Raw genomic sequence first — 25,546 nt, 5'->3', positions numbered from 1 at the left:
TTGTGAGTTTGAGGCTGGCCTGGAATAAATAGTGATGTTTTTAAAAAAAAAATTAAGACAGCTATTTTGAACTCCCACTCTTTTTAAAATCTGCTGTTCTTGTTACACACATACACACACACGCACACACACACATACATGTATATTTTTTTCTTGTCATCTGTGTAGTAATTTTTGGTAGACTACTGGCATTGAAATGTAAACATACTGGAAATAATTTTGGGCTGTTGGTTTTTTTCTTTTGGGGGGAAGTGGGATTTTGTTTTGTTTTGTTTTTAAGAAAAAAATTATGGAATTGCACTAACCTCTTTATTTCTATTTCATTAACCAAAAGTGTGTCATATGGCCCTTCAGCCACTATCCCTGACCATAAGGCTGGTAATACCAGGTTTGCTGCACTTTATCTATAAGACAGAGAGAGATTTGGTTTTTCTATAATCCACATCTACACAGTGGTGAAAGATGTAAGAAATGTGTGAAAATAATCAGGGAAGACTAATTTTTCTAAAATGTTCACATATTTGCCTTTTTTTTTTTTTTTTAGAAAGTGATTGGCTATATAGTATATGCTGATCTCGAACTTGCCATTCTTTCGGCCTCAGCCTCCTAGGTGCCAGGATTACAGGTGCATATCACTTCGCTCAGTGCAGGTTTGGCTTTTTAACACTGAAAAGCAGCTTTGTATAATTTAAAATTTACATTCACTTTTTTTACTAAGGGCAGTACAGGAATACTCAGTATTTTGGTGAATACTGGTATAGTAATTTGCACATGTATTATTTATGTTCCCAAGTTAACATTATACACCATATTTGTAATTGTTTTTGTTGTTGAGATAGCCCTGTGACCCCTGGCTGTCATAGAACTTGCTCTGTAGACCAGGCTGGCCTTGAACTCAGAGATCACCTGCCTCCGTCTCCCAAGAGCTGGGATTACAAGTATGCACCACCACCACCCAGCTGTAACTGTTTTTGTTTTTTTATAAACCAACTATCATCTTTTTATGAAAGTAGACAATGGGGGCTGGGAAGATAGTGGGTAAAGCATTCTGTGACCCAAACCTGACACCTTGACCTTTAGCTCCAGAGTCCATGTAAAGGTGGAGGGGACAACTTCTGACCTCTGCAGCACCATGCTGTGCCAGTGGCCACACACACTCACACTAATAAAATAAATAATTTTCAGTAGACAATTAGCTGCTGTTTTAGTGTTTATAAATTATAATTCCTTAATTTAAACTGTCTTTCAGTTTTAGTGTTCCTCCCTAATAATGTGTATCTATTTGTTCTATCTTAAGAATTTTCTTGACCGGGTTAATATACAATTGTGTTATTAACTAATACCAAAGGAATGCTCTCTTGACCATTAGTAGGAGTAATTAACATACTAGCTTGGCTTGAATCAATGATAATAATTCCTGGTAAAATTTCATTAAATATTTTATTTCTAGGATTATGTACTGTGATTTTAGTTATGAATAGTTTTCTTTCTCTATTTTAATGGTTTTTATTGTTTTAGAAATAGAATAGATCCTAGACATTTCCTGAGAGACATATGGAAGTCTTTAACATGCTTTAACATGCAGATGTTTGGTCAGTTGTATAAACTGCCTTTCTGGATAAGTAACACACACATGCTGGCATGACAGAAAATGTGACTTAAAGTTCCAGTTGAGTGATACTAGAAATTACTATGTAGTATGGACCTTCAAGACCAGTCTTGAATCACAGAGGTTGTGAATGCTATAAATGCAGGAATGGTGAAAGACATAGTGTGTAAGAGATGTGTGATTTATATCAGTATGTGCATAGAGTTTCCTGGACTGTTTCTCGGTTTAATTCCAGCTCTACATAACTGCTCATTTTACACATTGATGCCTTTTGTTGTTTCAGAGCTTAATCTTCTTGTGCAGACCTTTGCATTATGACTCATAACTATTTGTTGTTTATCACATGGTATTCATCTAACCCTGAACTTCATAGCTCATAGTCCTGAGATGTGTTCTTGTAAGACAAGTCCCCATAGAGCAGTAAAACTGATTCAGGTTAGAGTCTTTGAATGAATGTCTAAAAGAGCTCTGAAGAGAAGCCATAACTAGAGAGTAAATACCCCTACATCTGATAAGATCTCTCAGTTCACCCACCACTAGACAATATACCCTAAGATCTCCACTTTGCACTGTGGGTATTTGTCTTGTCAGTTGAGTAGAGGTAATGCAGCACTAATTGTTAACCAGTTTAGAATTGCTCATCACCAGTGAAAGGAGAAGATAACCAGCTCTAGATTATGTTGTTCCTAACTCTTTTCTTAAGAAAGTTGACAGCTTGACTTGCTTTCAACTTACTAAACTATGTTTTAAACCCACCTCAGAAAGAACTGTTTTATTCCAGTCCTTCCATTAATGGTTTTGGCCATGTATTGTTACTCTTTATTTTATGTATCCCTGGCTAGTTTGTGAACTTCTGGTAGGTAGTGCCTGTGTCTTAGACATCTGCTTGTTCCCATCTGTTCCCATAGTACTTCCTAAAATATAGCATATATTAAATCAATCTTTAGTAGTTGATAGAAGTAAGTTTTTAAAAAAATTGATTTTTACTGTCTTTTATATAATTTTACAGCTTTAGAAATTAATTTCTTAATTTTTCCAAAAACACAAGTGCCATCTTTAAGGAAAAACTGTGGTCATTAAGGTAATAAACACTTATGCTTATTTTTAAACAGGGCATAAAGTTCTTAAATTTTTTGCATATTGTATTTAATACAAGTATTAGACTTTTCTTTCAGAACTTCCATATATACATTGTTGGTTATTATACACTTAACAACTAAGTGTATGCAGAGCCATGTGATAGTGGTTAGTGAATTATTAAATATGTGTGCCATTTGGACAAAAGTACATTGTAATATTTTGTTAGCAAAATAGACTGTTCAGTTTATGATTTTTTTTTTGTCACAGGGAAAAGTTCACCTTGAATTAAAACTGAATGAACTGATAACAGAGAATGGGACTGTGTGCCAGCAGCTTGTTGTACAGTAAGCATATCTTTTTTATTTTTATTTTTTCATCAAAATTACCTTGAAATAATTCTCTACTTTATGTTCTTAGAGCAACTTCTTATTTTTAATATTTCAGAAACTTCAAAATGGAACTCATATATCATTTCTTTACCAAGCTGATAATCCAGTTCATTTTTTCCTCTAGTCCACTCAGATTATGGCAAATCGTTACATATTCAACTAATTTTTACTGAATGTGGGTTAAATGACATATCTCTGTAAGCATTAAGGTATGGCAAGGTCATGGGTAATTGCCTCTGACTTCCTAGCAGTGGATACTTGGGAAGTATTTCCAGAGGATGTCTTTTTGAAGAACTCATGACACTACACAGAGCTTTTAGGGAGACACACACACACAAACACACACATACACACAAGACAAGACACTCAAACTGAGTGGACACCCTAAGGTTGCCAGCACTTTCCCTGCAGATTTGGTATTATTATTTGTTTGTTTTTTGTTTGTGGGTTTTTTTTGGTTTTTGGTTTTTCTTTTTCGAGACAGGGTTTCTCTGTGTAGTTTTGGTGCCTGTCCTAGAGCTCACTCTGTAGACCAGGCTGACCTCAAACTCACAGAGATCCACCTGGCTCTGCTTCCTGAGTGCTGGGATTCAAAGCATGTGCCACCACTGCCTGGCAGATTTGGTATTCTTTATCATCCACATTCCTAATGGTCTGACTATGCTGTAAAATTCCTCTTTTAGCCTAGTCTTCTACTTCTTCCCTCCCCTTCAGATCCATACCCTAAGTTATGGATCTGAAGCTACCAAGACCCCTTCATGCTGGGACCTTCTGTGTCTTTGCTTCAGTTGATATCTGAATATCCCCTGAAATTAGGAGGTAAATAACCCACATACCTCAGGGCAAGAAAACATTGTTCCTTTCTTATTGCTGCTCCAGACTATAATTTACTCTCCTAATGATGAAAACTCCCATTCCTGAAGGCATTGCCTTTCTGTATTAGTTTGTACTCATGCTATATATGATCTTAGAGGTTCTTTTTTTTCTGTTTTTGTCAGCTGTGTTGATGTATAAATAATAAAAAGAGACTAAGTGATTGCTGTGTGTAGATGAATTGCCAAAACAATATGCTTATTATAGCATTTTTCTAAGAGTTTTATAGTAGATAGCTTTTAAATAGATATAATAAAGATAATGAAGTTTTGTTATTTGCTTATAGTTTCTGTTTTATTGATTTTCAACTTCAGTTTACCTGTTAAAAATAGTCCTAAGCCAGGCGCTGTGGTGCATGCCTTTAATCCTAGCATTCAGGAATCAGAGGAGGTGTATTTCTGTGCGTTTTAGGCAGTGAGGTCTACATAGAGATCCTAGGATAGCCAGGGCTATATAGACTCTGTCTCAACAGAAAAAGAAAAAGACATTCCAAGGTTTGTTTGCAGATTTTACTCTTGGACTGAGAGCCTACGGTGAAATTCTTTGAATGAGGCCTCTTCCACTACTCCCTTCCCTGCTTACGTTTGGTTGTTATAGTCATTTGAAGTACTGTTAGTTGGATTAGTTTGTTTTATTTACATACCATTTAGGTTTCTGGATTTAGTTCTTGTTGGTTTAGTTTTTTTTTTTTAATTTAGTTTTTACTTATGTGTATTGTGTGTGTGTGTTCGGGTATATACCACACATGAATAGGTGTTTGCAAACACTACAGGTGTTTGATCCCCCGAAGGTGGAGTTACAGGCTGTCGTGAGCCACCTGGTCTGGGTACCTGGAACCTAACTGGGGTCCTCTGAAAGAAGGAGAGAGCATCAAGGGCTCTTTATTTACTAAGCTGTCTTTCCGGCTCCCTGGTTTTATTGTTGAGGATGTAGACTATTAGCGTGATTTCAAAAGAAGAAAGTAGGGCTGGAGAGATGGCTCAGAGGTTAAGAGCACTGGCTGCTCTTCCAGAGGTCCTGAGTTCAGTTCCCAGCAACCACATTGTGGCTCACAACCATCTGTAATGAGATCTGGTGCCCTCTTCTGGTCATACATGCTGTATACAAAATAAATAAATAAATCTTAAAAAAAAAAAATTAAAAAAAAAAGAAGAAAGTATATCAAAAGGCATTCATAAATGCAGTTCAGTCCCCTCTTCACACTCAACTCTAGGCAACCGCAATCTGTTCTCTGTGTCTGTGGTTTTTTGCTTTTTCCAAAATGTCATTTGAATAGACTCATATACTACATATGTTTTTTTGTGTCTGCCTTTTTTTTTTTTACTTAATATACTCCTTTTGATATTCATTCACATTGTTGCCTATAATAGTAGTGAATCTTCTTTCTTTTCTTTTCTTTTTTTTTTTTTCTTTTTTTTTTTCTGGTTTTTCGAGACAGGGTTTCTCTGTAGCTTTGGAACCTGTCCTGGACTAGCTCTGTAGACCAGGCTGGCCTCGAACTCACAGAGATCCACCTGCCCCTGCCTCCCGAATGCTGGGATTACAGGCATGAGCCACCACCGCCCGGCTGTGAATCTTCTTTCTAATGTTCTGTTTCCTGATGCTAGGCACACACAGGATTAAGTTCTACCACTGAGCCAAACTCCAGCCCCCCACCCTTTTTTTTTTCTGTAGCTTGACAGATAATCAATTCACGTACTGGTTAAATAAGCCCAACTTCACACTCTTAAGTTTAAGGGCTAGATGTCAACTTTGAACATTTATTTTAAAAATGTTTTTAACTTGAGATTATAGATTTACAAGAGGGGTTGGGGATTTAGCTCAGTGGTAGAGCGCTTGCTAGGCCCTGGGTACAGTCCTCAGCTCTGGGGGGAAAACAAGAGAGAGATTTACAAGAAGTTGTAAAGGTAGTGCAAAGAGGTCTTTGTGCTCTTTACTCAGTTTTCCCCAGTAGTTACATCTTACATGACTAAAGAAATTTGTATTGATACATTTTATTGTATGATTATATACCACTTTATTATAGCATAGATGTATGCATGGAACCAACACTACAATCCAAATAGAGAATATACTAATGTCTTCTTAAAGCTGTCGCTCACGCCACCCCCTGATAGTCATACTCCTCTCTTCACCACCAACCCAACCCTTTCCAAACCTCTTTTCTGTCTCCTTGTCCATATATTGTCATTTCAAAAATGTGTGAGGGCTGGAAATGTCAGCACTGGTGAAGTGCTTCCTTGCATGCTGGGAGGTCCTAGGTTCAGTCTTGAGTAACACACACACAAAGAAGTGGAGGAGGAAGAAGAGTATAGGAATAGAATATGATTGTGTATAGCCTTTGAGATTGACTTTTCTGTGCAAATCTGAATTATGTGTAGTCACTTTTCGATTATGTCACTTTTTTTTTGTGTGTGTGGGGGGGTGTTTCAAGACAAGGTTTCTCTGTGTTGTTTTGGTGCCTGTCCTGGATTTCGCTCTGTAGACCAGGCTGGCCTCGAACTCACAGAGATTAGCCTGGCTCTGCCTCCCGAGTGCTGGAATTAAAGGTGTGCGCCACCACCGCCCAGCAGATATGTCACTTTTAAAAGTTATTCTGGGGAAGGGAGTTGCTAGAGAGATGGCGCCATTTTTTAAGAGCACTTGCTGCTCTTTAGAGGATCCGGGTTGGGTTCCCAGCACCCACAGGGTGCCTCATAACCATCTGTAATTCTAGCTAGGAGACTCTTAAGAACCTTTTCTGGCCTCTGTATGCACCAAGCAGGCATGTGGTACACCTTCACATACATGAAGACAAAACTTTCATACACATAAAGTAAGAATAAAACTTAAAGTCATTTCTGGGGCTGAAAAGATGGCTCAGTGGTTAAAAATTTATATTGCTCTTGCAGAGGACCCAAGTTCAGTTGCCCACATCAAATGGCTGGCAACTGTCTGGAACTCTATTACTCCAGTAGATCAAATGCCTATACTTTCTATACTTTCATGTATGCATAAATTTTTCCCAATACACATAAATAATAGATAAAATATATTTTTAAAGGAGTGATGTTCTGTTTTGTGAATTTTTACCATTTATTTTTAATGTAATTGTCAATACGCTTAAATCTGTCTTGTTTCTGTGTACTGTCTTCTATTTCCTGAATTTACTTGAACATAATTTAAAATTACATTTTTATCTTTAGTACTTTGTATCTATAGTATATCTTATCACATAGGTTCTTTTTAGTGGTTGTTTTAGATACTAAACTATGTACATAAATGATAATCTATTGTCAGCACTTCACCAGTTGTAGACATCTTGCCTCCTTTTAAACCTTTCCTCTCTTCCATTTTTAATTTTTTTTTTTTTTTTGGTTTTTTTTTCGAGACAGGGTTTCTCTGTGTAGCTTTGCGCCTTTTCCTGGAACTCACTTGGTAGCCCAGGCTGGCCTCGAACTCACAGAGATCCGCCTGGCTCTGCCTCCCAAGTGCTGGGATTAAAGGCGTGCGCCACCACCGCCCGGCTATTTTTAATATATTTTTGTCTTAAACATTGCGAACTATGCCAGTGTTAGGATTCTTTTCTTCCGCCATCCAACTTAATTCAGAAAAGAAGACATTTTGCTCTGTCCATGTTTCTTTCTTCCTGAATTGACATTCCTTTTGTCATTTTGCTTAAGTAGTTCCCTTTTTTTGCCATTCTTGTAGGGTAGATCTATGTAGGGTAGATCTATCATGCTCTTAATTTTCCTTCTCAGAATGTTTTAATTTTCTCTACAGACATACATATGCAAAGTAAAACTAGCTCTCCTCACCCTCTAAGCTTTGGCCATTGTGTGTGCATGTGCGTATGTGTAAAGTAATCACTTTAGTTGTTATTTGAATTTGTTTTTCGCTTTTTCATGGAGGAGCCAGTGGACATTAGCTTATAAAGGTTTGCTTTTCTAGGCACCCTATATCTTGATTATTGAGCTAGGGAGAATTTGATGGAGTCCTTTCAGAGGACATTTTTTTAAATCTAGATTTCTCACTGATGTTTCCAGGTTTCCAATGTCTTTACATCTGTGTGAAGTGAACAAAACTAAGTTAATTAACTTCCTCATCTGGTCATTCCATGCCTTTCTTTGGGTCCTCATGTCTAATTGGTTGGCCTTCTTCTCTTCAACTTGGAGTTTTTTCATGGTTTTTATAAAAAGTATCCATGGTTTATGTTGTACTTCCTAGAAAATAAAAGCATGTGTTTGCTCCATCCTGTTTTAAAATTGGCAGTCATTTTGTTTTCTTATTCATGGGTAACATTCCATTATATAGACTCTGTCCATCATCCATTTACCACTTGGAAGACGTTTGAATTGCTCTGATCTTTGAGCAGTTGTAAAGAAAGCTGCTATAAATGTTCATGGACAGGTCTTTTATGTGAACACATGTTGGTCTGTTCTTTTCTTTCCAGAATGTTTTAAACCTATATTGTATATACCCTTTCAACTTGTAGCAACAAAAACCCAGTGAGAACTTTGTGGAGTTTATTGTTGTTTCTCGACCTTATAGATCTTTTCCAGTTCATGACCGTCTCTGTTCAGTGCTGCTGAAAGTGTGTTTTCACGTCTAGTTGTCTTTGTGCTGCCTGCTCAGCTTCTCGTTTGGAGAGATCATATGTGGTAAATTCATATCATAGTAGTTGTTACTATCTTCTTTTTGCTCTCTTTTATTTAAAATTTTCATACAGTATATTTTGATCATTTCCCCTCCCCCAACTCCTCAAAGATCTTCCTGACCCCCCTTCCCACCCAACTTCATACGCTTGCTTGTACTGCATGAACTCTCACTCACTAACATGCTGCGCGCGCACACACACATTCTTACTTTAAAAATAAAAAATGAGCTTTCCGCGCTACTCGGGGACGGGTCCATACGGCGTTGTTCTTGATTCCCGTCGTAACTTTAAAGGAAACTTACACAATGTCCGGAGCCCTTGACGTCCTGCAGATGAAGGAGGAGGATGTCCTCAAATTCCTTGCTGCAGGAACCCACTTAGGTGGCACCAACCTTGACTTTCAGATGGAGCAGTACATCTACAAAAGGAAAAGTGATGGCATCTACATCATAAACCTGAAGAGGACCTGGGAGACGCTGCTGCTTGCAGCCCGTGCTGTTGTTGCCATTGAGAACCCTGCTGATGTCAGCATCATCTCCTCCAGGAACACAGGGCAGCGAGCTGTGCTGAAGTTTGCTGCCACCACTGGAGCCACTCCGATTGCTGGCCGCTTCACCCCTGGGACCTTCACTAACCAGATCCAAGCAGCCTTCAGGGAGCCGCGCCTTCTAGTGGTGACTGATCCCAGAGCTGACCACCAGCCCCTCACAGAGGCGTCTTATGTTAACCTGCCCACCATTGCCCTGTGTAACACAGACTCTCCTCTGCGCTATGTGAACATTGCCATCTCATGCAACAATAAGGGAGCTCACTCAGTGGGTCTGATGTGGTGGATGCTGGCCCGGGAAGTACTCCGCATGCGTGGCACTATCTCCCGTGAGCACCCATGGGAAGTTATGCCTGATCTTTACTTCTACAGAGACCCAGAGGAGATTGAGAAGGAGGAACAGGCCGCTGCTGAGAAGGCTGTGACCAAGGAGGAATTCCAGGGCGAATGAACTGCACCAGCTCCAGAGTTCACTGCTGCTCAGCCAGAGGTGGCAGACTGGTCCGAGGGTGTACAGGTGCCCTCTGTACCCATCCAGCAGTTCCCTACTGAAGACTGGAGTGCCCAGCCTGCCACTGAGGACTGACTGGTCAGCAGCTCCCACAGCGCAGGCCACTGAGTGGGTTGGAGCCACCACTGAGTGGTCCTGAGCTCCTCTGCAGACGCCTGAGCAAAGGGAAAAAAGGTGGAAGGAAAATAAAGTTCCTACAAGCTGTAAAAAATAAAAAATAAAAAAATAAAAATAAAATAAAAAATGAAAAAAAAAAAACAGAAGAAAAAAAGCCCAACAAGACAAAAAAATAACAAACAAAAACACAACATGGAATCCCATTTGTATTCTTCAACTGCTCCTGGGCACAGGACCTGCTTTGAAATGTGTATGATATACCCAGAGACACTATTGGAGAAAACTGATTTTTCTCTTTGCCAGCAGTTTTCAGTTGTAAATAGCTTCTTTGCATCCACATCTCTTTCTCAGTACTGGAATTTCATCTTGTTTGATTCTCTGCAGGTGTTATGCATATTGTCTCAGCCTCTGTGAGTTCATATGTATATCAATCCTGTTGTCTCTAGCCATTGCTTTCTTGGAGTCATCTACTACATCTAACTCTTAGAATCTTCCTGATTCTTCTTCCACGTAGACCCCTGAGCCTTGAAGGGATGATTTGATGAAGACATCCCATGTAGGACTGAGTGCTCCAAAGTCCCTCGCTCTGCACATTGTCCAGTTGTGGTTCTATGTTAATTCCATCTACTGCAATAGAAAGCTTCTCTAATGAGGGTTGAGTGATGCACTTACTTGTGGGTATAGCATTATGTCATTAGGAGTCACTGCTGTGTTCCTTTAGTAGAATAATAGCAGTAGGTTTTCCCTAGGCCCATGGCCTATCTCGTCTCAGGTTCCTGACCACTTGAGCAGTATCAGGTTTGGGTTCCATCTCCTGCAGTGGGCCTTAAGTCAAAGCAAAGGTTGTTATTGTGAACATTTGTGCCACTGTTGTGCTAGTGTACCTTCCAGGTAGGTCTCTGCTGTAGTCACAGGGTTTGCAGGTGTTTCCCCACTTCAAGGACTTTCTTTCTTTGGCTATGCTTTTCTCCTGCTTCATTACCTCCTGATTCTCACTGGCCTTGTTACATCTCCCATCCTAAAATGCATGCCCCTGAGACACTTGTACTTATCTACCCCTCACTGCTAGCTAACTCACCCTCATTTTCTGCTCTCCTTTGAAGACAGACTTCTCAAAGACATTTCATTTAAAGATGCAGGAGCTTGGGGAGTGGTGTGTGCACAGGATTGTACACAAATGTGTACAAAATGAGTGCTGACCAGTAGATATTTATATGAAAAAGAAAACATTTTACATATTCATTCCCAGTTTAATACCTATCAGAAATGTCTGACTATTGAAAACTTGAAATATGGCCTATATGATTACATACTTTTTAATTTTAATTTAAACTTAATAGCCAAATGTGGTAAATGGCTGCAATATTAGTATAGCTCTAATAAAAAACAAACAGAAGCCTAGAATCCTTTTTTAGCGGTGACTATTTTCAGGGCTGGGATAAGGAAAATATATAATGAGGCTAGAATATCTTATGAAATTAAAAAGTAAAAAAATACTCTCAAGATAATGGACAGATAGATGTGAATAAATGAAAGATTGAAACTAATCTGAATGAACTCCAGATGGCCAATTGTTTTAGCCTCAAAATTAGTAATAATAATGGATTAAAATATGCAGAATAAAATAAATATTCATGAATCACTACTAATACAAGTAAAGAGTTGAATAAATGCATAGGAGGAAAGGATTCCTTCCTTATAGTAGAATTCTAATGAGTGAATTCAAGAAGAGTGATGGAGATTGAAATCAGCACTGGTAAAGACCACACTAGTAACAGGGAAAGACAAACACTGCATACTCTCAATTATATATGAACATTTAGAAAGCTATTATCAAGGAAGTGCATAAAGAATAGTAGTTCCCAGAGCCTCAGTAAGACATAGGGGAAGGATTGTGGAAGAAGAATTGTTAATAGGTACAGAGCTGCAGGATAGGAGGAATTCTTTCTTTCTTTCTTTCTTTCTTTCTTCCTTCCTTCCTTCCTTCCTTCCTTCCTTCCTTCCTTCCTTCCTTCCTTCCTTTCTTTCTTTCTTTCTTTCTTTCTTTCCTTTCTCCCTCCCTCCCCCCCCCCTCTTTTTTTTTTTTTTCCTGAGACAGGGTTTCTCTGTGTAGTTTTGGTGCCTGTCCTGGATCTCACTCTGTAGACCAAGCTGGCCTTGAACTCACAGAGATCCGCCTGGCTCTTCCTCCCAAGTGCTGGGATTAAAGGTGTGAACCACCACTGCTGCCCAGCAGGAGAAATAATTTCTAATGGTTTATAGCACAGTTCAGCACAGCTAGTAGGGAGAATTTTGAACATTCCCAAAACAAAGAAATTATGTCTAGATGTTAGATAGGCTAATTCCCTGATATGATCATTATACATTATATAAATGTATTGATCTGCCACACTGTATTCATAGATATGTACAGTTACATGTCAGTTAAAAATAAAAGCACATAATAAAAATATAATTAGGGATTTAGAGAGGTGGTTCAGTGGTTAAGAGCACTTGCTACTCTTTCAAAGGACCTATGTTTCATTCCCAGAACCCACATGGTAACTCACAACTTAATTTCCAGGGGGATCTGACACCCTCTTCTGACTTCCACAGGTACCAGACATGCAGGTAGTGTATATATATGTAGGTAAACACTCATACATAAAAGATAGAAATAAATAGCTAGATAAAATATAATAGGATAAGAAAGTATCTAATACTAAGCGTGTCTGCCTAAGTATGATTGCATATTTGTATAGTCTCAAAGAATCTTCCCATAAGGTTATCTCATAGATAACCACTTCACAGTAATGAGACATCCATTACCTCGATATTATTATATATTGTAAAGGACACCAAGATATCTAATTCCAATCTGGTCATCAGCAAATACCAAACAAACTCAGATTAAGTAATATGAAAGCAAGTATCCCAGGGGACATGGCATCCGAATGTAGTGTAGGATCCCATATTGCATCCTGGATCTTGGCAAAATAAGTGACATCTATAGATTAATTAGTGTTAGCAACATTAAAGTTAATGTTATTTATTACATTAGTTTCACTATTACAGTAGTTTCACATTGGTTAACACTGAGTACTGGGTTTGCAGAAACTCTGTATGTTCTCTTTACAACTATTTGAGAGTCTGCGATTATATTAAAACACATTATTGATTGTCTGTCCTTGTACATTCAACCTGTTTGTCTGAGTCTTAGTCTCATGTCCACTGTATTGTCATATACCATTGCAGCTGTTCACATCTGAAGCTGGATTCTCTTATTCTCGTGTTTGTTTGGCTCCTCTCCACGGCCTTAGCAAATACCTGAGTTTACCTGTGTTTTTATGTCAGACCTTACGTTTTTCTATCTCTAGACCTCTGTTTTTTAAGGTTTTCTTTGTCTCTCTATGCTATGAAATAAAATTTTTAAATGTCCTTGTCTACAGTTTTATTTTCTGTCATTTTTGCTTCTGTTTTGGTTTTGTTTTTCACAATAGGCCGTATTTATTGATTATTTACATTGGAAACTGAAGACACTAAAGACTTTGTATTCCTGGAATGTGCTTGAGTTGTTCTGTAGGTATCAGTTAAGTTCCTTGGAAGCGATTATAATTTGCTTCCAAGCTTTGTCAGACAGATGAGAACACCATATATCACAGAGCTAGTAAAGCCCACCAGCCACAGAAGAAACTGGTAGTTGACTAATGATGCCTCATGTGTGGGAAAAATAAAAACCCTAAAATATGGTTTCTTGGCCTGTGCTTTTTTGGTTAGTTTCAGAATTTTTTAAAATAATTTATTTAAATTTATTTCATGTGCATTTGTGTGAAGGTCAGGTCCCCTGGAACTGTAGTTATAGACAGTTGTGAGCTGCCATGTAGGTGCTGGGAATTAAACCTTAGTTCTCTGGAAGAGCAGTCAGTGCTCTTAATTGCTGAGCCATCTCTCCAGCCCTAGTTTCAGAATTTTTTAAATTTGACTTTTGATGCCCAGTTTAATAGAAAGAAGTCTTATTTTTAATTTTTTCTTCACTTGGCAGTACTCCATTTGCAGTTCACCCATATATGTAATGAGTAAGTTTTGGAGAGAAATAGAGGATGTTGCTCAGTAGCCCTGGTCCTTAGAAATAGAAAAAGAAGAAAGAAAGAAAAAAAAAAAACCACTTAGCAGCATTAATGAGCTTCTGTTAGGCAGCAGGAAATGAAGACTTAGACATTAAACTAACTTAGTAATAATGACTGAGAAGCTTTGAGAATCAGATCATTAAGTTGTGTTCTGTGCTTTCTATAAATACAACTATAATTCATAAAGTAGATTGGATGGCCTTGGTGTTTATAGTCTAGAACATTTTCTACAGAATAACAGCAGAAACTATTGCTGAGAACCCTCACGAAAGACTACAGAATTATGTGAAGCTTGCCCTCTATTTATGAATCAGATTTTAAGTAAAACCACAACCGTTTCCTTGTGTGTCATTCATGCCTTAGCAGAGGATATGGTGCCATGGTGCTGGCCTGGTTTGTAGTTTCTCATGTAAGGCTACACCACTTTCTTTTCCTTTTTAGAAGCCACAGCAGTTTTGATGTATTATCAAACCACAAAATGTACCTTGAGTATTTACCAGGAAGAAATGTGTTATGGTAGACTGAGTACCGGTTGTGTCATTCCTGTTTACTTCTCTTTGGGCAATAATCATGCAAATAAGCAAATAACATCATTTGGAGTGGTTAGTGTATTGGAACTGCAAAAGTGATAAATAATTTTAAGGCCTTTGAATATGTTGATTTCTTTCTTTTTTGGGGTTTTTTGTTTGTTTTGTTTTTTTCGAGACGGGCTTTCTCTGTGTAGTTTTGGAGCCTGTCCTGGATCTCACTCTGTAGACCAGGCTGGCCTTGAACTCACAGAGATCCATCTGGCGCTGCCTCCCAAGTGCTGGGATTAAAGGCATGCGCCACCCCCACCCGACTGTTGATTTCAGTTTAAAGGTAATGTTTAGAGTTGAGAGTGCAGCTCAGTTGCAGAGCACTTGCTCTGTGTATGTGATTTCAGGGTTCTGTCCCCAGTCCATAAGAAGGCAAAGGGGTGGGGTAGGGGGAGATAATACGTTATGATGTTAACTTTACTCTAATAGTTTAAAATCTCTTTCTTCCTTAGCATCAAGGCATGCCATGGATTGCCTCTCATAAATGGACAAAGCTGTGATCCTTATGCAACAGTTTCCCTAATTGGCCCTTCTAGGTAATGTTTATTGAATTGTTACTGGATTTCCAAGTTTAGAGTTGGATTTAGAAATTGGAAATGTAAAGTTCTTAGATCAAATGCTAAGTAGCTTGACATAAAATAATGCTTTAAAAGAAGAATTTTTAGTAAGTTATAGTGTACACTTGGTAAACAACTAAGTTTGTTTTCACAGAAAGATTCTGGGTGTCATTTCAGATCTGTTATGTATTTACTAGACCATGGGGAAAACTTCAATCTTATACACTTATAAAATATACTTTAAAATATATACCTTGGGCCAGGAATGGAGGCTGTATGCCTTTAATTGCAGCACTTGGGAGGCAGAGGCAGGTGGCTGTCTGAATATGAGGCCACTCTGGTCTACATGACAAGTTATATGCCATCCAGGGTCTAAACAAAAACCCCAAATCATATACACCTGGTTGCCTTTACTTACAACATTCTTACTTCTGGATAACCTTAATTTCATACAAGTAAAAATCAAGTTTTAATAAATGTCAGCTCAGTATAACAAAGACGTTTCCATACTGTTATCTGGAAAGCAGCTCAGAACTGAAAATTGGCTTTTCTATTCATGATATCAATGCCTTAGAGAAAGAGTTCCAAGCTCTAGAAGAACTACTGAAGTCCCAGAGTGTTGTGAAGTGCACTGTAATGTTGCTTTAAATAGTCTACAACTTATGAAAACCCAGTAGCACTTTGCAATATCCATATTAGAGAACTTCATTGTGGTTTCTTTAAGAGACTGACTAGGCTGGAGTTTATCTGCAACTTGAAGCTGTTAGAGTTGGGGAACAAAACATGGAATTTGTTCTTTCTCGCACTTCCACTTTATTACCTAAAGCTCTATTTTTCTTTTTTTAAGTCACAAAGTTTGTTGTTGTTTTCGTGTCAGAGTTTCTCTGTTAGCTTTGGAGCCTGCCCTGGAACTTGCTCTGTAGACCAGGCTGGCCTTGAACTCACAGAGATTCTCTCGCCTCTGCCTTCCAAGCACTGGGATTAAAGGCGTGCACCACCGCCACCACCCCTTGGCAGGTCACAAAGTCTGAAAAAGTGTGTGTGTGTGTGTGTGTAAAAGTATCTGATACCATAGGAGCTGAAATACTGGTATGCTATTAATTTAAAGTCAAGAATTCATACAACATTAAAAGCTGTCAGAGGGTTTGCACACACACATACATACACACCCGTGTTAAAAATACTCAATCCTGCTAGGTATTAGAAGCATCTAATGGAGGCAGAGTATCACAAATTCTGGCCAGCCTAAACTCCTAGTTAAACCCCTGTCTCAGAGAAATGGGGGTTGGGAGGGGGGAACAAGTCAGCTTTGAGGTGCTGCTTGTTTGGAGTAAACTTTTTTTTGGTAGTTCTGTATTCAAACCCAGCCTATTGATGATAAGCAGTTACTCTACCAGTGAGATACACCACAACTCAGGAGGGTGTTCTCGGTTTCTGTTTAATGATTTCTATCTCATGAACAAATCCTTTTTTTTTTTTTTCTTTCCCCTGAGACAGGCTTTCTCTGTGTAGCCCTGGCTGTCCTGGAACTTGCTCTGTAGACCAGGCTAGCCTCAAAGTCACAGAGAAATACCTGTGTTTGCCTCCTGGTGCTGGGATTAAAGGCACACACCACTGCCACCACTGTCCAGCTTCTCATGAGCACATTCTTTAGTGGAACTTTAACATTTAGTAGAAACTATTTTTTTTTTTTTTTTTTTTTTTTGGTTTTTCGAGACAGGGTTTCTCTGTGTAGCTTTGCGCCTTTCCTGGAGCTCACTTGGTAGCCCAGGCTGGCCTCGAACTCACAGAGATCCGCCTGCCTCCGCCTCCCGAGTGCTGGGATTAAAGGCGTGCGCCACCAACGCCCGGCCTGAAACTATTTTTTTTTAATCATGGTTGATTTTGCTATCTAATTGCACAAGACATTAGTTAAGTCTGCTAAAGACACGAGACTCCCTGAGCATTGATTTGTAAGTGCCTCAGAGGTTGTGTATTCACTTGAGAGTTAGCAGTTGGTTTGTTTACGTCACTGTCAGGGCCACACCCCAGAAGTAAACTAAGTTCAGAGACACATCATGTTCTCCAGGTGTTTTCAACATCAGGAAAGGCACTTGGAGCTCACTGCCTTTCTCCTCACTACTTTTTCTGTTTATGTAGTAGGATGTGTTGAATACTTGCAAAGAGAATTTAGCAATCAGACTCTCACAGCCATGGAGACAGTAACCCAATCTTGGCATGTATAAATTCCTAAAACTTGTATCCTATGTGTGGATACTGTTTGATTTGAGATTGTGAGGACACACTGGCTTTTCTCCCTTACACAGTGTGTAAATTCTTATCTTCCCTCAGTCATCCTAACATTTAGACAAAGGTCAGGCTTCCTGGTTGGAAATAGCTTGTTTTATAATTGTGTACTATTAAGTTCTACAAGGTAAAACTCTACCACATTGGAACAGGAATGACCAAAAGAAGACAAAAGTAAAGAAGAAAACAAGCAATCCGCAGTTTAATGAAATCTTTTATTTTGAGGTAATTTCTTGTTTATATAAATATTAATATTTAATATAGAATTCTAGTTGATTTAATTTTGTAAACCACAGCCATAATAATTATTTTGTCAGTTAATGCAATTTCTGTCCAGAAAGCAATAGAACCATGATGTAACACATGTAGCTCTGGGGTTTGGAGTGGGGAGGGCTAGAACCATCTCCACCCTGTAGTCATCCTCCTTGTCCCAGCATCCTCTAGCCCCTTCCCACACTCTCTAGTCCGCCTGACGCAGAGGGGTTCTTCTGAGCATTCTTATTAAAACCTCTAGAAAAACAAGCATTACTACTCAGAATATCTGAAATCTTTTCCCAGTTGACTTTAATGATGAACTAAACATGTAGCTTGCATTTCATACCCTGTGCAAGGGCAGTTTTTTTAAGGGAAAACATTAGCAAATGTGCCAAATACAAGACTCCTTTGAGAGTATGAAGCATTTCAAGCTTAAACCTTTATATCATTAAGTTCTCCTTAATCTACTTTACTCTGTAAATATATCTTATTCATGAAGCTTGTCTTGAGCAAGTCCTAACCCCTAGACCACCAAGGTACACTGCCTTGAGATTGTCCAAATACAGTGATTTGGTATCTTTGAAATATTTAATAAATCCTCTTTCATATTAATTGAAGACTATAGAAAAATTTAAAAATCAGAATCTCTAAAAGATTATGTGATAACAGTGAATTACAATTGATATTAATATGCAAGAACAATTTGTAGGTAGTTATCAAAAAGGTTTCTTTTGTGTTTCTCTTCTGCTCTGGAGAGAGCACCAGGGCACCCCTTCTCATGCCTGATTACTGTAAGAAAATACCAAAGTGAAATAGGAAACTAGGGTGGGGGAGGGGGTAAGAAGCAAAGAAAAAGGAAAACATACAAATGCAAGCGACTTCCTTTTCTGGAGGACTTGGTGCAGTTTTCTACATTTATTAATGGCTCTTATGTCTAACTATGAGAACATGAAGAAGATGGCCATTTTAAAAGCTGCTTCCAAAGTCCCTCACTCTTGCATGTAGTTCACACCTCAGATGGGTTGGAATTCACTGTGGTAGGACCTTGTAACAAGCAGGTTGGTAACGTTTTCAAAGTCAGAGTCAGAACTAACTGCTCAACATGCCAATTTACCTGTCAGGCCTTGAAACATTTATTCATTGAACCCTTTGTTAATAGGTTATAAAGATAGATAAGTTCGGCAAAACCAGAGCAAGACATAAGAAATCACACACATATGTACATATGCACAGCTATAACATACAGCTCATCCTGCTTGAGCTCAAGGTCAAGACAGTCCAAAGAATGACTAGATTTTCCTAAGTGAGAACAAAGAGAATATTACAGAGGAAGAACATTTTAGGCACAGAGACAGAAAAACTGAAAGTTAGGCCCAAAGAACGTCTGAGTAATGACTTAACCCAGTTTGGTAAGAAAATAACCAGAATTAAGAATAGAAAGATGGGGGTGGAGAGATGGCTCATTGGTTAAGAGCATCGACTGCTTTTCTAAAGGACCTGGGTTCAGTTCCCAGTACCCACATGGCAGCTCACAACTGTCTGTAACTCCAGTTCCAGGGCTCCTGACATCTTTACACAGTCATACATGGAGGCAAAACACCAGTGAACATTAAAAATAAATTACTTTTTAAAAAAAAAAAAAGAAGAAAGAAAGAAAGAAAGAAAGAAAGAAAGAAAGAAAGAAAGAAAGAAAGAAAGAAAGAAGGAAAGAAGGAAGGAAGGAAGGGATTAACCAGTGAATGAGACTCACCAGCGCCCGGCTAGAGAAGCTTTAATTTTAGTCATTGAATATCCTTGAGCCTAGAAAGAAGTAACTGTGATCTCTTAGCAGGTGGCTAAAATCTTATGGTTTCAGTGTTCAGACAGCTGAGAGAGGGCCAAAGAAGAAAGATACTGCAGGTCAAGATACCTGAGTATAGGAGGAAAAGGGAAACAAAATCAGAAATACCTGTGGGTCCCTGTACAAACCCTCCACCAGGCAACAGATGTGATGTGTGCTGTGATCCTAGTCCTTGACAGGTGGAAGCAGGAAAACCAGAATTTCAAGGCCACTACATAGTGAGCATTTCTCAACTACATAGTGAGCATTAGGGCACTTTGTCTCAGAAAACAAATAAAATTTGCTAACAGAACAGTTCGTGACTGAAATATGATAGGTGATAACTGTAGATCACAGTACAGGTTTGTCACAGTCAGGAAAGTCAAGGAAATGAAGAGATGCAACAGAGAGAACCACAGAAGCTCTGCACTGACTGTTCAGCTACGGACGTGCTGCTTAATTTTCATACTGTACTGTAGCTTCCTCATTGTTAAGACAGGATAATAAATCTAGCTAGCCCTGCCTGCCTCAAAGCAACATTCTGATGCGTAGAAGAGATGATGGCACAATAGCATTTTGTAAGCTGGGCAACACTATTTAGCTTTAAGTTGTTTTTAGAACAAAATAAAGCAGAACGCCACCTGTGTAGATTCGGAGGAAGAAAAGATAGCAAGAGGTGGCAGGATAGTCCTTGGATAAACTCAAAGCAAAGAGCTCTTCTGGGAATAGGTCAGAGGGAGAAGCCGGGACAGTAAGGAGTATGAGTTGACTACAGATTTGGTGATGAAGAGAGATTTTACAAGGGTGATCTGTAAGGAAGCTGGTGATAAAGTGGTTACTGGTGGTGAGGAAGTACTGGCTCTGGGATGGATTAGTTTGAAGGTAGTTGTCTGAAAAAGAAAGAGCAGGAGGGCTATGATTTAAGAGGAAATTTTTTCTTAGCCTAGAAGGGAGTAATCCAACTGGTGAGGAAAGCTGTAATTAAGATAGCTCAGATGCTTACAGCACATGCTGAAATACACTGGAGGAAGGGCCTGGCCTGGGGAGGTGCTCTCAGAATCATCTCTGGAAAAAACTCAGGTAGAGAGAGGCCTGAGGGTGGGAAGCGGATGTTCAGCTGGGCAGCAGTTGAGACGTTCCTGCCTGGTGGCCTCGATACTTCAGTAAAAATGTGAGGAGGAAATAAGAGTAGGGTGGTGTACTTTGAGAAAGGTGGGAAAGACTTGAAGGTGTGTTGAGAAGGTTAGCTCTTTGAAAATGGTGTTTTTCCTCTTTGTGTTACTGGCAGACCCCTGTAAACCAGGAACCAGATGTTGCTGCAAGTGAACTGATAGAAGTGGTATGGAGGAAAGATGCCTTTGATTTTTGTGCCACCATTCCTTAGCTTTCTGGGGCCTTGTTAGTATGCTTTCCATGCTTTGAAATATTATTGCCACACTTGACTCTTTTTATATTTGTAATTGAATATTTTGGGAATTGTCATTTTTGAACTCACAATGGAAAAAGATACTTGAAAATATTTTTACTAAAATATTTTGTTTATAGGTAACCAGATCCAGTAGTTATACCAGGAAGTCCCAGTTCCAGGTAGAAGAAGAGGACATTGAAAAGTTGGAAATCAGGTGTGTGCCTTGTGGTTTTCCTAGAGAACTGATTTTTTTCCCCCTGTGTGAACTTTGATAGAATTCTCTATAGCAGGTTGGTAGATGAAACTTAGAGGAACAGGCATCTAATTTAACCCAAATTATCTTTTCAAAATCTGATTTCTTTTCAGAAATACCTAAGTATATTTCTTATGTAGGCAAAGACAACCTAATTTCACCTATTCTACTTTTAATTTCCCTTAATTTAATTGTTCCTTAACTATCTGGATTATAGTATAATGAATGGAAAAGCAATTATATTTAAGCCAATTTAGAAATAATTTTTTTATTCTTCTTAACATATCTGCTGACTATCAGAAATTTCAGTGAGGTAAGGAGATAACTCCACAGGTGCATGTGTTTGAAGTTTGTGAGATTTCCTAGGTCTTAAATATCTATGCTGTTTTGGAAAGGAAACTTTTGCAAATGCATGTGTAGGTGTGGTGTTAACAGTGTGTTATCTAAAAGGCACATTAATCACGTGTTCACAGTGGTAGGCAATATTTTTCTAAGTCACCGATATTTACATATTAATTATCTTCAAAAGCGAAACTGTAGTTTTATATTGTTTGTGTTTTCAAATTCAGTTAAGTAACCCTTTTGCCCTTACTGCTACAGATTTAAAAGAGAACACTAAACTTTCAGATTTAAAAACATAAGTTTCTCCTTTTAGACTATTTAGAATTTGGCCAGGGAGATGGCTAAGCTGGTAGAGGTGCTTGTTGCCCAGCCATTCTACCTGAGTTCTGTCCCTGGGACCCACACGATGAAGGGAAAATACCAGTGCCTGTAAATTGTCCCCAAGCTCTACAAGAACACAGTGGCATGTGCCCCTCCCCCAAATTAATAAATAGAAATGCAATGTAGAATTTAAATTGTCATTTTTCAATAAAAGTTACTGTAGTACTTTGCTTTCAAAGTCTGGATAATGAGGTATATGAAGATGCTAACATCTCAATTTTAAGCATGTAAAATTAATGTTACAGTACTCATCAAAATCACTTGAAACTATTCGGTGTAGTTCACAAAGACTAAAGCTAGGTTTTCAATTTTCAGGATTGATTTGTGGAATAATGAAAACCTAGTCCAAGATGTTTTCCTGGGTGAAATTAAGGTTCCTGTGAATGTGTTAAGAAATGATTCCTCTCATCAAGCCTGGTAAGAAGACAATGCTCTAGTGAACTAAAGATGCTCAAGTAACACTCTTTAAGAAAGATGCATGCTTACTGGGGGTCAAAGTTACTGATATTAATTTGGTTGTGAATTTGTTATTAGAGAAAAGTAAGTACTTTAATAGTCATGATGCTTGATCTGTGATACTGAGGTAAAAAGAGCTTAGTTGTCTAGGAATATTTTTCTGTTTAAAAATAAAATCTTGGGGCTATAGAGATGGATGAACTCGCTGCTGTATCTGGACTGCATTTCCGATCCCAGTGAGACAGTAAAACATCTCATGAACCACTTATGAGAAGATGTTTGATCACAAGTCATCCTATGCAGTTCAGATACTTGGCTTTTTGGTCACAAGAACTGTGGGTGAGAAGCAAAGGGCTTACTGAGAAGATGCAGTTGTTTTTTGGGGATTGGTATATGATTTTCCTACACCACCCACTGTTAAAAATGCAGATAACCTTGGTGTATATTCTGAGAGTAGAGTGTTGGCGTTGAACTGATTCGCTGTTAAGGAACTCTGGGAGCTCAGTATTGACTAGAGTGTTATTTGACCTTTTCATGGCTCTAGTGGTGATACTAAGTTTGATGTTAGTAAACTTAACATCAGACATTAAATTCATACTTATTTCAATGTGAAACAATTTGTTTGTCTATAGCTCTTAAAAAACTGTCCCTTTTGTTATCTTTGCCAGTGTTCCTAGATGGGTGTTCAACTGAGTATGTAGAAACATGCCTTTCTCAATTATCATATGTGTGTGTGTTTGGGAGTGGTGCTTGTTCCTGTGACTGTGTAAACATGTAGATGTGCATGTAAAGAACGGAGCTTGACACTGGGTATCTTTATCAACCACTCTCCTCATATTTTGTAGAAAGGACTTCTGAGCCCAGAGATCACTGATTAGCTGGGCTGGCTGGTCAGTGAACTCCAGGGAATCCATCTGTCTTTACCTCCCCTATGCAAGGATTACAGATGTGCATACAATTAAGCCCAGCTTTATCATGGGTGCTGGGAATCCAAACTCAGGTCCTCGTGATTACATAGCATGAACTTTATCAGCTGAGTCATTTCTCCAACTTCTGTCACTTCTCTTTAAAGATCACTTTTAAAAATGAAATGTAATATTTGTGCTTACTTAGAGAAAAATAAGTACTACCACATGTATACAGTGTGTAATGATCAAATCCGTATAGTCAGCATGTCCATCTCCACAAATACTATTTCTGTGTGTTGAGAAACTAATTATGCAACGTCAATTGTTATAGACCATGGTTACTAACCTATTGGGTTATACACATGAGAGCTGCTGTTTCCGCAGCTGCATTGAGAGCCCACGCCCTACCTTTCCTCTACCCCTTCTTCCTCCTGCCTTCTAGCAATGCTCCTTTCTTCTTACGTGGATCAACTTTAGCTTTCACAAATGAACAAGAACTTGTGGCCTTTATCTTTCTCTGCCTGTTTCACATGATAGAACTCCAGTTCCAGACGGATTACCACAAATGCTAGAATTTCACCCTGTGATAGCAAAATGTCTGTTGACGAGTGAATGGATTTAAATAATGTGGTGTGTACACACTGTGCAGTGTTAGCCGTGAGAAACACTTTTTAGAACTCAGTTTCTGCTGCCTGGAAGAGGGATTGACATTTGGATATTTAGGGATTCTTTTGTTGTTTTGTTTACCAAGACAGAGTTTCGACCTGTAATGTTGGCTGGCCTGGAACTTGCTATGTGGGCCAGACTGGCCTTGAACTCAGAGATCTGCCTGCCCCTGCCTTCTGAGTGCTGAGATTAAAGGTGTGCCACCTGGCTGATACTGAGTATTCTGATATTTCTTTTTGGTCTTTAAAAGAGCCTATGTTGCCGGGCGGTGGTCACGCACGCCTTTAATCCCAGCACTCGGGAGGCAGAGGCAGGCGGATCTCCGTGAGTTCGAGGCCAGCCTGGGCTACAGAGTGAGTTCCAGGAAAGGCGCAAAGCTACACAGAGAAACCCTGTCTGAAAAAAAAAAAAAAAAAAAGAGCCTGTGTCTTCTATCCAGCCATCTCATAGTCTCCCTTATTATAGACTTCTTTTTACATTATTAACTCCTCTAAAATAAGATGTATTGGTCCCTCTAATGACATTTTGTATCATTTCTAAATGCATCCGGGCGGGGGTGGGGGTGGAATAACTTTATCACTAAGAAAAATATATCAATGTTTGCCCCCTTATTATGCTATACTTTCTTGCATCTCCATGAAAATTTCTGAACTCAATTTTTAAGTCTTTAAAATAATACTCCATACCTTTTAGTACAGAAGAGAAAAACGAGTTGTTGTATCTCTCAGAGCCCACCACAATGAACTCGAAATCTGCCCCATGTCATGTAGTTTCAATGGCACTGTCTCTCAATATACTTTCCAAATTTGACAAAACTTTCTATGTCGGCAGACTACAGAATGTTAGCAGACAATTAGTAATTTTATTTCAGCTTCTTCTGTCAATAGTATAAATATTTTATGTGCACTTAAGTGCTGGTATCTTTGAGGCCAAAGTCGTTGGACCCTCTGGAGCTGGAGTTACAGGTAGTTGTGGCTACCAGATGTGGGGGCCAGGGACTGAACTCAAATCCTTTGCAATAGCACCATATATGATCTTAACCATTGAGCCATCTCCAGCTCCCAATAATACGAAAAGTTTAAAGTAGCCTATCAGAAGCATAAATGCTAAAGCTTATACCGCATAAAAAAGAATCTGCTCATCTCTGTGTATTGATGTACGTTGTAGGGAAATACAAAAATATTAATGCCATCTTATTTTCACTCAAGGTGCTCTGTCGCCTTCCTCACTTGTAGCGCTGTGGCATCCTCTAGTGGGGCTGATGGTAACTGCATGAAAACGCCAGAGTTCTTAATTTTGGTCTTGCAAAGGGTCATAATATCTTATCAATAGGCAGTCAGATTGTTTGAAGTTTTTCTATTTTCTTTTTTTCTAATAATTTCCTTTAGTACTTGCCTATTATATTGGACTCCTGGTTTTTGATAGTTTTAATTTAAGATTTTTATTTTATGTGAATGAGTGTTTGCCTGCATGTATGTGTGTGTGCTACATGTGTGCCTGGTGCTTGTGGAGATCAGAAGAGGGTGTCAGATGCCCTGGCACTGGAGTTACAGATTGTTGTGAGCCACCATGTGGTGCTGGGAGCCAAAACCCAAGTCTTCTGCAAAAGCAGCAAATGTTCTTAACTGCTGCTCCATTTCTCCAGGTTATAATATGATTCATCACTTTTTCTTTTTAAAACTTAGTTACATTTATCTGTTCACTTAACTGTGTGTGTGCATGTGTGTGTAGCATGTGAATGCCTGTAGGAGTTGTTGCTCTATTTCCAC

General features: G+C 38.8%; 1 protein-coding gene and 1 pseudogene across 3 annotated transcripts in view; both read left to right on the top strand.

Annotated features, from left to right (window-relative positions):
* Window positions 1–25,546, top strand: part of Rasa2 (RAS p21 protein activator 2) — a 135,764-nt gene that overhangs the window by 48,717 nt on the left and 61,501 nt on the right. For all 3 annotated transcript variants that reach the window (XM_076576868.1, XM_076576867.1, XM_076576869.1), the window contains exons 5-9: window positions 2,957–3,033; window positions 14,899–14,982; window positions 17,442–17,514; window positions 20,909–20,985; window positions 22,063–22,164. In XM_076576868.1, the coding sequence (XP_076432983.1) occupies window positions 2,957–3,033; window positions 14,899–14,982; window positions 17,442–17,514; window positions 20,909–20,985; window positions 22,063–22,164 (413 nt within the window). The remainder of the gene's footprint in view (window positions 1–2,956; window positions 3,034–14,898; window positions 14,983–17,441; window positions 17,515–20,908; window positions 20,986–22,062; window positions 22,165–25,546) is intronic.
* Window positions 8,805–9,847, top strand: LOC107401030 (small ribosomal subunit protein uS2 pseudogene; annotated as a pseudogene).

Source organism: Peromyscus maniculatus, chromosome 7, assembly GCF_049852395.1.
Source record: "Peromyscus maniculatus bairdii isolate BWxNUB_F1_BW_parent chromosome 7, HU_Pman_BW_mat_3.1, whole genome shotgun sequence".
NCBI classification, from domain to species: domain Eukaryota; kingdom Metazoa; phylum Chordata; class Mammalia; order Rodentia; family Cricetidae; genus Peromyscus; species Peromyscus maniculatus.
The sequence above is the reverse complement of the archived record's forward strand: the minus strand, read 5'-3'. Positions and strand labels throughout refer to the sequence as shown.